General features: G+C 35.6%; 1 protein-coding gene across 3 annotated transcripts in view; it reads left to right on the top strand.

The window, feature by feature from the left end:
• Window positions 1–13,853, top strand: part of rsh (radish) — a 121,558-nt gene that overhangs the window by 58,341 nt on the left and 49,364 nt on the right. For all 3 annotated transcript variants that reach the window (XM_044394509.2, XM_070218854.1, XM_070218853.1), the window contains exons 2-6: window positions 2,156–2,514; window positions 3,053–3,158; window positions 10,748–11,287; window positions 11,863–12,815; window positions 13,455–13,558. In XM_044394509.2, coding sequence (XP_044250444.1) covers window positions 2,444–2,514; window positions 3,053–3,158; window positions 10,748–11,287; window positions 11,863–12,815; window positions 13,455–13,558 — 1,774 coding nt within the window. In that variant the 5' untranslated portion in view covers window positions 2,156–2,443. The remainder of the gene's footprint in view (window positions 1–2,155; window positions 2,515–3,052; window positions 3,159–10,747; window positions 11,288–11,862; window positions 12,816–13,454; window positions 13,559–13,853) is intronic.

The raw sequence follows: 13,853 nt of genomic DNA, 5'->3' as shown, positions 1-13,853 counted from the left end.
CATGGAATCAGTAAATTTGCACTTAAGAGTTCTATATAGGAATCTTTTGTTCTACGACTTTTGGAAAAAGCCGCTACTTTAGCGGGAAAAAGCTAAAAATAGCTAAATTTCGTTAGTTTGTAAGTTCTACACTACTAAAGGTACAGACATGTGCTATACCTCGTTTAAAAGGTATTTTGAAACACTTCAACGCCTTTTTAACTTAATTTGTTAAAATACAATAGTTTAAAAATTATGATAGACCAATTTAAATTTAAATGTATATATTAGCTCCTATGAGAGCAAATGTAAACAAACAAAAACTTCTGATATCAAATAAAAACACCTCTTAACGAGGTAAAAAACTAGTGACGACCGCACCTTCAACATACAAAAGTTCTGATATCAACATTTGTGACGAAAAATTATTACACTCGTCATTAAATAGACTTTCTAATCTTTTCTCATTCGTCACGCTGCAATAGAAAATGCCTGTAAAGGGAAAAAGGCTGGAATAGTTTGCTAGGGCGGGCCGAATAAGAAGAAAAATTAATTAACTTTTTAATTCTTTTGAAAAAACCCACCAATTCTCTTTGAAATATTAAACGAAGTAAAAAGGCAAGTGAGTTATGTATTACTTTTTATTAAAAAACCTTTATCCAAGTCATTGTAGGGTCTCAATAACTCCCCATAAAATTTTAAATGACTTAAAGAAAATCTATTAATTTAAAAAACCACAAAAAAATCCAAAAAGGTACGAGAATTGCCTGCTTGGTAATTGTGGCAAATGAAAATGAAACATCATCGTGTCACTCAAAAACGTACAAATTGCAGGTCTTGAATCGAGATGTGTGTTCTTATTGGTCTCAAAATTGCTTTCCCCCGAGCATTTAACATTTGCCAGAGAGCAGAAAAAGAGGAGGAGTGGCGCAGGGAAACTTTGGTGCTTGGAACTACTTTGGCCAAGTGTTTCATTGACTGGCGGGAAAACTTGGACTTTTATGAACCCGCCACACACTCGACAACTTCCGGTGCGGTGTCCTTACCCATATCCTGGCTCATAGAAACAGGAGGGTGGTCCTGCCGCCTGGCAGTTATTAAGTTTATGGCCATAAACTTGCGGCCAAATAAGTTGATACTCCATTTTGATTGCCTCGGCAGAACAAGCGCCTTTGAGCGTTATAACTCATCTGGAATTCTGCGTCGACTGTTTCCATTTGCCAGCTGGCAACTGGCAACTGGCATCTGGCTCAAGTGCAGCCATCTGCTGGCCAGAAATTGTGCAGGCCAAACAAAAACCAAAGTCAAGAACAGAGAAGTACAGTTGGTCAACAAAAAGTTCAGGTGTTTTCGCTCAAACTAACTTCTCTATTAAAAACGTACATCTAAAAATGTAATTTACACATTTTGTGGTCTTTACTACATCTGAAATTTCTAATTTTCATATCAAAAGGGCTTAAAATAATATTTGTATCATAAAGATAAACTTAACGAAATATTCTTAAGCTTTCTAGGGCAATTTTTCAATAAACCATTATAAATAGAAAATTTTTCCTTCGTCTATCAATCATTAAATTCAATTATTTGTGCATTACTAACAAGCCAACAAGTAGTTTGTACTTATATTCTCGGTTATAAGAAGCAACTTAAATTGTGGCAACCTTCAAGAGAGTATTTCAACTTGAGTCCTGTTATATTTCGGATGAAATAAATACCTACACATATACAATGGTTGCTTTTGGGCAACTGTGCGTATGATGTATTTAACCAATTACAAGGAATACAAGGGATCAAAATGTCCAAGATATACTGAAAAATATTTGGGAATTGGGAAAGAGAAAATATATAAAATGGATTTAATTCCAATTAAATTTTAAAATTAAATTAAATTTACACAAACGAGTTGCTTTATATTTATTAAATTATTTTATGTTATATTATTATTTCTTGTTTTTCTATTCTTGTTTACATAAGTATAAATATTAAATATTCTATAAAATATTATTAATATATAGTATTATATTATGACCCCATAATTAACCTGTAGTTTTTAGACCCATTTAGTAAATCCCGAGAACTATTTGTAAATTGACATTTGCCAGCCATTCGATATATTCGAGCCCCATCCAATGCGTTTTAAACCACCAAATACCTTTTTTCTTCGATTTTTTTCCAGTGTATCTCTGTGTCTCTGTGTGTGTAGCAAACCAATCAGAACCCCAAAAACCCCACCCAAAAGCCCCAAATAAAACCAAACAATACAGATACCTAATCACCGCACTTTCGGCAAGCCGAAAAACCGCATTATTAGAACCGCATTGAATCGAACTCGAAAGACGGCGACGGCCAAGAAGGGAAGGATATAGGCGACTAAAGAGGAAGGCCGCCGGAGCGGCAGGAGCCGAAGGATAACGCTCACTTTCGAGGATCGGCGGGCGCTGCCACAGAAACCAGAACATGCGCCATGTCAAAACTGCGGCATTACCGGTCCATGGATCAGCCCTGCAGCAGCACCTGCGTGGTCATACGCAAAAAGTTAGCAAGCCAAAAACCAGCCAAGAAACCCAACTGACCTCAAAAATCAGCGGAAATCGGCGCTTTTAAATTTTCAAGCAAAAAAATCTAAACAGCCAACCAAAAAAACCAAAAGCTTTTCTCTACTCTACGCTTTCCTCTATGATAATGCACGCCAAACAGCCTGGACTCTCACCTTGGAGCTTTCACATCCTTGATAACTTTTCACCGCATGCCAAACACGAAACACCGAACACACAGCTTTTCTTTTGTAAACTTTGAGCCTTTGGGCTTTCGCATGTCCTCTGAAAGCTCTCTCGCCTCCTCCAAGAGCTTTGCCAACCAGCTAAACGCCGATCCAAAAATAACACCTGCCATTCAGCCATTCTTCTCCGCATGACTCTGTCGAATCTTCAATTTTCCCATTTTCCAGTTTTCCAAATTTTTCCTCACTTCCATTTTAACTGCATGCCAACTCTTAAAACTCCTAAATATTAAGCTGTTAATAGGAAAACTCTATTTACTGACTTTACTAACCACCATTTTGTATATTTTGCAGGACTATGACAGCCATTTGCTTCGTGTGCAACCTGCCCATCATGTCGCACCAAGTGGGTTTGGTGTGGCAGGGCGGCAACGGCTGGGACGATCTTGTGCGCGAACAGGTGGGTCCAAATAAAGGTTTAGAGTGATACAAAAGAAAAGTTATCATGTAAATACACCCAAGTGTCCAAGAAAAAATTGTGTGTGCCATACAGAAATGGTTCTGAATTATTGGACATTAACTGTGGACCTGAAAAAGCATATGACCTTTAAATACTCGAAACAAAAAAATGTACAAAATATTGTAGTCTTTCCATGGGCATCGAAGGTCATTAAAAAAGCTTTTTTTTATTTAAAAGTGAAACACACATCATACTAAAAAAAACACTTTATTCAAAATATAAGCAATTGCCAATTTTTATATGAATGTTTTAATGCTGTATATCTGTAATTCTAATATGTTAATACGAAAGACTTTAAGAAACTGTTGAGGGGCACTAAAATTTAAATTAAAAAATTAAACTAAGGAAAATGCCTATTTTTACCATAAACCCAGATTCCAATTTTCCCCGCCAAAATAATATATTTTTTCAAAACTCAAATATTCAAAATTTTATTTTCCCCAAATCACACGGAAAGTTTTATGGATTTATTGCAAATTTTGTTACCTGTTCAAAACAGTATGTATTTTTGGTGTAGGACCATTTTTGGCCAAGTTACAGCAAAAAAACCAAAAGAAAAAATTTCAATTTTTGTCAAAAACTGAAATCCCGAATTTTCAAAAAAAAACAAAACCGGTTTTTTCGCTAAAACAAAGCAAATACTGATTTAAAGTATGGATTGTCATACCTTTCTGAACTCGTTATTAAATTTCCTAACGATTGGCATTTAAGCCATGACATTTTATTTATTTTAAATTTTTTGCAAAAAATCATGGGGTACCCCTTATAAAAAAATTAAAAATTGGCGAAAATTTTATTTTCCCCAAATTCCACGGAAAGTGTTATGGATTTAAAGATAATTTTGTTATCTGTTCAAAACAGTATGTATTTTTGGTGTAGGACCATTTTTGGCCAAGTTACAGCAAAAAAACCAAAAGAAAAAATTTCAATTTTTGTCAAAAACTGAAATCCCGAATTTTCAAAAAAAAACAAAACCGGTTTTTTCGCTAAAACAAAGCAAATACTGATTTAAAGTATGGATTGTCATACCTTTCAGAACTCGTTATTAAATTTCCTAACGATTGGCATTTAAGCCATGACATTTTATTTATTTTTAATTTTTTGCAAAAAATCTTGGGGTACCCCCTTATAAAAAAATTAAAAATTGGCGAACATTTTATTTTCCCCAAATTCCACGGAAAGTGTTATGGATTTAAAGATAATTTTGTTATCTGTTCAAAACAGGATGTATTTTTGGTGTAGGACCATTTTTGGCCAAGTTACAGCAAAAAAACCAAAAGAAAAAATTGCAAATTTTGTCAAAAACTGAAATCCCGAATTTTCAAAAAAAAACAAAACCGGTTTTTTCGCTAAAACAAAGCAAATACTGATTTAAAGTATGGATTGTCATACCTTTCTGAACTCGTTATTAAATTTCCTAACGATTGGCATTTAAGCCATGACATTTTATTTATTTTAAATTTTTTGCAAAAAATCATGGGGTACCCCTTATAAAAAAATTAAAAATTGGCGAAAATTTTATTTTCCCCAAATTCCACGGAAAGTGTTATGGATTTAAAGATAATTTTGTTATCTGTTCAAAACAGTATGTATTTTTGGTGTAGGAACATTTTTGGCCAAGTTACAGCAAAAAAACCAAAAGAAAAAAATTCAAATTTTGTCAAAAACTGAAATCCCGAATTTTCAAAAAAAAACAAAACCGGTTTTTTCGCTAAAACAAAGCAAATACTGATTTAAAGTATGGATTGCCATACCTTTCTGAACTCGTTATTAAATTTCCTAACGATTGGCATTTAAGCCATGACATTTTATTTATTTTTAATTTTTTGCAAAAAATCATGGGGTACCCCCTTATAAAAAAATTAAAAATTGGCGAAAATTTTATTTTCCCCAAATTCCACGGAAAGTGTTATGGATTTAAAGATAATTTTGTTATCTGTTCAAAACAGTATGTATTTTTGGTGTAGGACCATTTTTGGCCAAGTTACAGCAAAAAAACCAAAAGAAAAAATTTCAATTTTTGTCAAAAACTGAATTCCCGAATTTTCAAAAAAAAACAAAACCGGTTTTTTCGCTAAAACAAAGCAAATACTGATTTAAAGTATGGATTGTCATACCTTTCTGAACTCGTTATTAAATTTCCTAACGATTGGCATTTAAGCCATGACATTTTATTTATTTTTAATTTTTTGCAAAAAATCATGGGGTACCCCCTTATAAAAAAATTAAAAATTGGCGAAAATTTTATTTTCCCCAAATTCCACAGAAAGTGTTATGGATTTAAAGATAATTTTGTTATCTGTTCAAAACAGTATGTATTTTTGGTGTAGGACCATTTTTGGCCAAGTTACAGCAAAAAAACCAAAAGAAAAAATTTCAATTTATGTCAAAAACTGAAATCCCGAATTTTCAAAAAAAAACAAAACCGGTTTTTTCGCTAAAACAAAGCAAATACTGATTTAAAGTATGGATTGTCATACCTTTCTGAACTCGTTATTAAATTTCCTAACGATTGGCATTTAAGCCATGACATTTTATTTATTTTTAATTTTTTGCAAAAAATCATGGGGTACCCCCTTATAAAAAAATTAAAAATTTGCGAAAATTTTATTTTCCCCAAATTCCACGGAAAGTGTTACAGCAAAAAAACCAAAAGAAAAAATTTCAATTTTTGTCAAAAACTGAAATCCCGAATTTTCAAAAAAAAACAAAACCGGTTTTTTCGCTAAAACAAAGCAAATACTGATTTAAAGTATGGATTGTCATACCTTTCTGAACTCGTTATTAAATTTCCTAACGATTGGCATTTAAGCCATGACATTTTATTTATTTTTAATTTTTTGCAAAAAATCATGGGGTACCCCCTTATAAAAAAATTAAAAATTGGCGAAAATTTTATTTTCCCCAAATTCCACGGAAAGTGTTATGGATTTAAAGATAATTTTGTTATCTGTTCAAAACAGTATGTATTTTTGGTGTAGGAACATTTTTGGCCAAGTTACAGCAAAAAAACCAAAAGAAAAAAATTCAAATTTTGTCAAAAACTGAAATCCCGAATTTTCAAAAAAAAACAAAACCGGTTTTTTCGCTAAAACAAAGCAAATACTGATTTAAAGTATGGATTGCCATACCTTTCTGAACTCGTTATTAAATTTCCTAACGATTGGCATTTAAGCCATGACATTTTATTTATTTTTAATTTTTTGCAAAAAATCATGGGGTACCCCCTTATAAAAAAATTAAAAATTGGCGAAAATTTTATTTTCCCCAAATTCCACGGAAAGTGTTATGGATTTAAAGATAATTTTGTTATCTGTTCAAAACAGTATGTATTTTTGGTGTAGGACCATTTTTGGCCAAGTTACAGCAAAAAAACCAAAAGAAAAAATTTCAATTTATGTCAAAAACTGAAATCCCGAATTTTCAAAAAAAAACAAAACCGGTTTTTTCGCTAAAACAAAGCAAATACTGATTTAAAGTATGGATTGTCATACCTTTCTGAACTCGTTATTAAATTTCCTAACGATTGGCATTTAAGCCATGACATTTTATTTATTTTTAATTTTTTGCAAAAAATCATGGGGTACCCCCTTATAAAAAAATTAAAAATTTGCGAAAATTTTATTTTCCCCAAATTCCACGGAAAGTGTTACAGCAAAAAAACCAAAAGAAAAAATTTCAATTTTTGTCAAAAACTGAAATCCCGAATTTTCAAAAAAAAACAAAACCGGTTTTTTCGCTAAAACAAAGCAAATACTGATTTAAAGTATGGATTGTCATACCTTTCTGAACTCGTTATTAAATTTCCTAACGATTGGCATTTAAGCCATGACATTTTATTTATTTTTAATTTTTTGCAAAAAATCATGGGGTACCCCCTTATAAAAAAATTAAAAATTGGCGAAAATTTTATTTTCCCCAAATTCCACGGAAAGTGTTATGGATTTAAAGATAATTTTGTTATCTGTTCAAAACAGTATGTATTTTTGGTGTAGGAACATTTTTGGCCAAGTTACAGCAAAAAAACCAAAAGAAAAAAATTCAAATTTTGTCAAAAACTGAAATCCCGAATTTTCAAAAAAAAACAAAACCGGTTTTTTCGCTAAAACAAAGCAAATACTGATTTAAAGTATGGATTGCCATACCTTTCTGAACTCGTTATTAAATTTCCTAACGATTGGCATTTAAGCCATGACATTTTATTTATTTTTAATTTTTTGCAAAAAATCATGGGGTACCCCCTTATAAAAAAATTAAAAATTGGCGAAAATTTTATTTTCCCCAAATTCCACGGAAAGTGTTATGGATTTAAAGATAATTTTGTTATCTGTTCAAAACAGTATGTATTTTTGGTGTAGGACCATTTTTGGCCAAGTTACAGCAAAAAAACCAAAAGAAAAAATTTCAATTTTTGTCAAAAACTGAATTCCCGAATTTTCAAAAAAAAACAAAACCGGTTTTTTCGCTAAAACAAAGCAAATACTGATTTAAAGTATGGATTGTCATACCTTTCTGAACTCGTTATTAAATTTCCTAACGATTGGCATTTAAGCCATGACATTTTATTTATTTTTAATTTTTTGCAAAAAATCATGGGGTACCCCCTTATAAAAAAATTAAAAATTGGCGAAAATTTTATTTTCCCCAAATTCCACAGAAAGTGTTATGGATTTAAAGATAATTTTGTTATCTGTTCAAAACAGTATGTATTTTTGGTGTAGGACCATTTTTGGCCAAGTTACAGCAAAAAAACCAAAAGAAAAAATTTCAATTTATGTCAAAAACTGAAATCCCGAATTTTCAAAAAAAAACAAAACCGGTTTTTTCGCTAAAACAAAGCAAATACTGATTTAAAGTATGGATTGTCATACCTTTCTGAACTCGTTATTAAATTTCCTAACGATTGGCATTTAAGCCATGACATTTTATTTATTTTTAATTTTTTGCAAAAAATCATGGGGTACCCCCTTATAAAAAAATTAAAAATTTGCGAAAATTTTATTTTCCCCAAATTCCACGGAAAGTGTTACAGCAAAAAAACCAAAAGAAAAAATTTCAATTTTTGTCAAAAACTGAAATCCCGAATTTTCAAAAAAAAACAAAACCGGTTTTTTCGCTAAAACAAAGCAAATACTGATTTAAAGTATGGATTGTCATACCTTTCTGAACTCGTTATTAAATTTCCTAACGATTGGCATTTAAGCCATGACATTTTATTTATTTTTAATTTTTTGCAAAAAATCATGGGGTACCCCCTTATAAAAAAATTAAAAATTGGCGAAAATTTTATTTTCCCCAAATTCCACGGAAAGTGTTATGGATTTAAAGATAATTTTGTTATCTGTTCAAAACAGTATGTATTTTTGGTGTAGGAACATTTTTGGCCAAGTTACAGCAAAAAAACCAAAAGAAAAAAATTCAAATTTTGTCAAAAACTGAAATCCCGAATTTTCAAAAAAAAACAAAACCGGTTTTTTCGCTAAAACAAAGCAAATACTGATTTAAAGTATGGATTGCCATACCTTTCTGAACTCGTTATTAAATTTCCTAACGATTGGCATTTAAGCCATGACATTTTATTTATTTTTAATTTTTTGCAAAAAATCATGGGGTACCCCCTTATAAAAAAATTAAAAATTGGCGAAAATTTTATTTTCCCCAAATTCCACGGAAAGTGTTATGGATTTAAAGATAATTTTGTTATCTGTTCAAAACAGTATGTATTTTTGGTGTAGGACCATTTTTGGCCAAGTTACAGCAAAAAAACCAAAAGAAAAAATTTCAATTTTTGTCAAAAACTGAATTCCCGAATTTTCAAAAAAAAACAAAACCGGTTTTTTCGCTAAAACAAAGCAAATACTGATTTAAAGTATGGATTGTCATACCTTTCTGAACTCGTTATTAAATTTCCTAACGATTGGCATTTAAGCCATGACATTTTATTTATTTTTAATTTTTTGCAAAAAATCATGGGGTACCCCCTTATAAAAAAATTAAAAATTGGCGAAAATTTTATTTTCCCCAAATTCCACAGAAAGTGTTATGGATTTAAAGATAATTTTGTTATCTGTTCAAAACAGTATGTATTTTTGGTGTAGGACCATTTTTGGCCAAGTTACAGCAAAAAAACCAAAAGAAAAAATTTCAATTTATGTCAAAAACTGAAATCCCGAATTTTCAAAAAAAAACAAAACCGGTTTTTTCGCTAAAACAAAGCAAATACTGATTTAAAGTATGGATTGTCATACCTTTCTGAACTCGTTATTAAATTTCCTAACGATTGGCATTTAAGCCATGACATTTTATTTATTTTTAATTTTTTGCAAAAAATCATGGGGTACCCCCTTATAAAAAAATTAAAAATTTGCGAAAATTTTATTTTCCCCAAATTCCACGGAAAGTGTTACAGCAAAAAAACCAAAAGAAAAAATTTCAATTTTTGTCAAAAACTGAAATCCCGAATTTTCAAAAAAAAACAAAACCGGTTTTTTCGCTAAAACAAAGCAAATACTGATTTAAAGTATGGATTGTCATACCTTTCTGAACTCGTTATTAAATTTCCTAACGATTGGCATTTAAGCCATGACATTTTATATATTTTTAATTTTTTGCAAAAAATCATGGGGTACCCCCTTATAAAAAAATTAAAAATTGGCGAAAATTTTATTTTCCCCAAATTCCACGGAAAGTGTTATGGATTTAAAGATAATTTTGTTATCTGTTCAAAACAGTATATATTTTTGGTGTAGGACCATTTTTGGCCAAGTTACAGCAAAAAAACCAAAAGAAAAAATTTCAATTTTTGTCAAAAACTGAAATCTCGAATTTTCAAAAAAAAACAAAACCGGTTTTTTCGCTAAAACAAAGCAAATACTGATTTAAAGTATGGATTGTCATACCTTTCTGAACTCGTTATTAAATTTCCTAACGATTGGCATTTAAGCCATGACATTTTATTTATTTTTAATTTTTTGCAAAAAATCATGGGGTACCCCCTTATAAAAAAATTAAAAATTTGCGAAAATTTTATTTTCCCCAAATTCCACGGAAAGTGTTATGGATTTAAAGATAATTTTGTTATCTGTTCAAAACAGTATGTATTTTTGGTGTATGACCATTTTTGGGCAAGTTACAGCAAAAAAACCAAAAGAAAAAATTTAAATTTTTGTCAAAAACTGAAATCCCGAATTTAAAAAAAAAAAACAAACCAGTTTTTTCGCTAAAACAAAGCAAATACTGATTTAAAGTATGGACTGTCATACCTTTCTGAGCTCGTTATTAAATTTCCTAACGATTGTCATTTAAACCATGACATTTTATTTATTTTTATTTTTTGCAAAAAATCATGGGGTACCCCCTTAAAAAAAAAGTAAAAATTGGCGAAAATTTTATTTTTCCAAAAACACACCGAAAGCATTATGGATTTATTGATAATTTTGTTACCTGTTCAGAACAGTATGTATTTTTGGTGTAGGACCATTTTTGGCCAAGTTACAGTTATTAAAAATATTTTTTATATAAAATTTCAGCTGGAGGAGTCGACCATCCGGCAGCGGCTGGGCGGGCGGCGGGACTCGGCGGCGCAGATCACCACCCCGCCGAGCACCTCGCCGCCGCCGGGACTGCAGCGCCGGCGGCGCAGCTCGCTGGCCCAGCTGACGGACATCCTGCGCGAGTGGAGCGGCGGCACCACCAAGCAGCAGCAGCACCACCAGCAGCAGCAGCAGCAGCAGCTGGCGCAGCAGGCGTCCCGCTCGAAGGCGCAGCTCAACCGCCGCGAGACGCTGGCGGACCTGGCCCGCAGTCTGCCGTGGCGCACCTCCACCACCACGGACGCCAGCACGGGGGCAGGGGGCGGGGGCTCGGGTGGTGGCGCCTGCACCACCTACATGGCGCCCCGCAAGCGGCGGGAGTCGTCCGCGGACTCTGGCATCCGGAGCATGAGGTCGCGCCGCGACTCGAACACCGCCGAGTTCGTGCGGCACTGGAATCGCCGCGAAAGCGGGGCAGTTGAGGAGCAGCCCAGCAGCTGCGTCGCCGTGCCCGTCGTCGTCGAGTGCTCTAAAAGCGTGAGTATCGGGGTAAACGGATCTCCGTGGGTCACTTCCCCCAAAGAAAACGAGCAATGCAAACCCTCTCGCAATGAAACCATCAACATATCAAATCCAGATTCAACAAATAACATTTTCTTTCAAGTAAAAAGCCAATAGTTCAGTAAAAGGAAAATTATTCAGTTTCTCTAAGCACAGATATTTAAATTTCAAGTTTTTACTTAGTTTAGACTTATAATATGAGGGTCAAAATAAAAAGGGACGTGACGTCCTGCAAAAAGAAAATCGAAATTCAGAAATATTTCAAAGACTTTTATTTTTCTTTTATGAATATTTAAATATTTTTTAATGGCGACTTTTTCTATAAGTTAAAAAAATAATTACTAAATGAAAGACATTTTTTCTCAAAAAAAAAGTGTAAATACTTTTTTGATTTAATAATAAATCTTCAAGCGAGTGCTTTTGCAAGAAGACCCATAGTAGGAGTAACCTGCACCTTTGACTTGACTCCAACCTGACCACCACCTCGACCTCCTCTCTCTCTCTCCACACTCCACACTCCAACCACCGCACATCCAAAAAACCACATCCAGGCTTCCCGTCGCGGATCCGGCGAGAGCTACCTGTCCGGCAGTCGGCGCGATAGCAACGTGGCCGGTCGGGTGACCACGCCCCCGCCCCCGGGCAAATACCAGATGGCCAAGAAGCGCGACTCGCTCGCCGCCCCGGAGTTCCCCAACTTCCGGCAGGAGCAGCGCCCCTCCACCAGTTCGGCGGGCTCCTGCTCCGACCACTCCATGCCCCTGATCTCGACGCACTCGAGCACGAGCACTCACCACCTGGCCACCCACTCCCAGCAGGTGGACTCCGCCTGCCAGGCCCTCCCGCCGCCGACGATCATCACCAGCTCCGTGACGCCGCCGGCGACGAGTCCCACGGCTCCCAAGGGACGCCGCGATTCGCAGACGCAGTGCGGCCGGGTGAATCGGCGCGACTCGAAGGCGGGCGTCAGTCCGGAGCGGGCGCCACGCCTCCAGCGGCTGCAGCGCCAGGCGACGGCCTTCGACGAGGGCTGCCTGCCGGGAGGCGGCGGCGGCGGCAGTAGGCGTGGCTCTCAGCCCGCCCTGAGTCCCGATCCGCCCGACGATTGCGGCGAGCGGCGGACTTCTCGCCGGGATTCCCTCTCGCCGGACAGCGCTTCGCGAGGCGGTCGAAGGGATTCGAGGACCCACCTGTCGCCAGATCGATCGCATGAGCGGGACGGAAGTCCGAGGAGGCACACGTTGCGCAGGCAGAGCAGCTCGGCCGCCAGGTCACCGAGGTCGCCGGACTCGAACAGCTGCTGCTCCTCGCGGGATCCCAGTCCCTGCTCCCGGCCGCAGACACAGACGACCGTCGAGCAGAACCAGCGGCCGGCCATCCGGAGGCAGTCGACCACCGAGGAGATCCTCATCGCCCGCGGATTCCGGCGACAGTCGACCACCGAGGAGATGATCCGCTGCCGCAACTTCCGGCGGCAGAGCTCCCAGAGCGACGACGTTTGTCGGTGAGTGATTACGAAATTAAAAATTTAACTGAAAATGTTGGATTTAATATTTGAAGAAAGCATGTGTTTGATACACAACATATTAAATTGCCTGATTTTTAAATGATATTTAAAACTATATAGAAGTGTTAGTCAGGCATTATTCAATTTAATAAAAAAAAATGCATATTAATGATAATGTTTAATATCCTTGAACGAACAATAATTGTTAAATGTATAATAAATTTCAATACTTAAATAAAAGTTTACTTATTTATTTTTATGAATTTTATCAATTTAATTTGATAAACTATTTTTTAAAACATTTTAATTTATTTAACAACTTTTCCCTAATTGTAATTCCTTTAATTTTGTAAATTTATTTTAGTTATGAGAGTTCTTCTTGCAATTTTTGGAAATTTTCCGTACTCATTCTCTTTGAAAATTCTGTGAAATCGAAAATGCTGTCATTTAAAAATGATATCATCGATCCACATATTGCAATGATACGTATTCCATATAGAGAAAAAAGTGTAAAATAATGTTGTTTTAAGCAGGGAGAGAGTAAACAAAATCAATGATTTTTAACTGACATAAATAAATATTTTTTGTAATAAATTACTTAGAAATATAGCACTAATCTTACCCTTCTATTCACAGTTATCGCGGCAGACGCGACTCCTCGGCGCAGATAATCGATGGAACCATCGGCACGATGACCGTGGAGACGACCAGTACGTTTTTCGACTCCAGCACCCAGACAGGTGAGTCCTTCCGCCTTTTGAATTTCCCGCACTCGTTGGCCCTGCCAATCAGATGCAGAGCTTTCGCTTCCGTCGCGAAGCTTCTGAGCTTTCGGTTTCTCAGGCATTTCGGGGGCAAAAGCTGCGAACAGCTGCTGGGCGCCAGGACAGCTGTTCCAGCTGGCAAGGACCTGTCCACTCGGCGCTCATTTCGCGTCCTTTCGCCTCGATTCGCCTTTCATTCAGTTGGTGTTGAAGTCGCAGACGTGCCACAAGCACCGCAGCAGCCAGTCGTGGAAAAACGGAAAACGCAGCC

This window comes from Drosophila takahashii, chromosome X, assembly GCF_030179915.1.
Source record: "Drosophila takahashii strain IR98-3 E-12201 chromosome X, DtakHiC1v2, whole genome shotgun sequence".
NCBI classification, from domain to species: Eukaryota; Metazoa; Arthropoda; class Insecta; order Diptera; family Drosophilidae; genus Drosophila; species Drosophila takahashii.
This window is presented reverse-complemented; position numbering and strand designations above follow the sequence as displayed.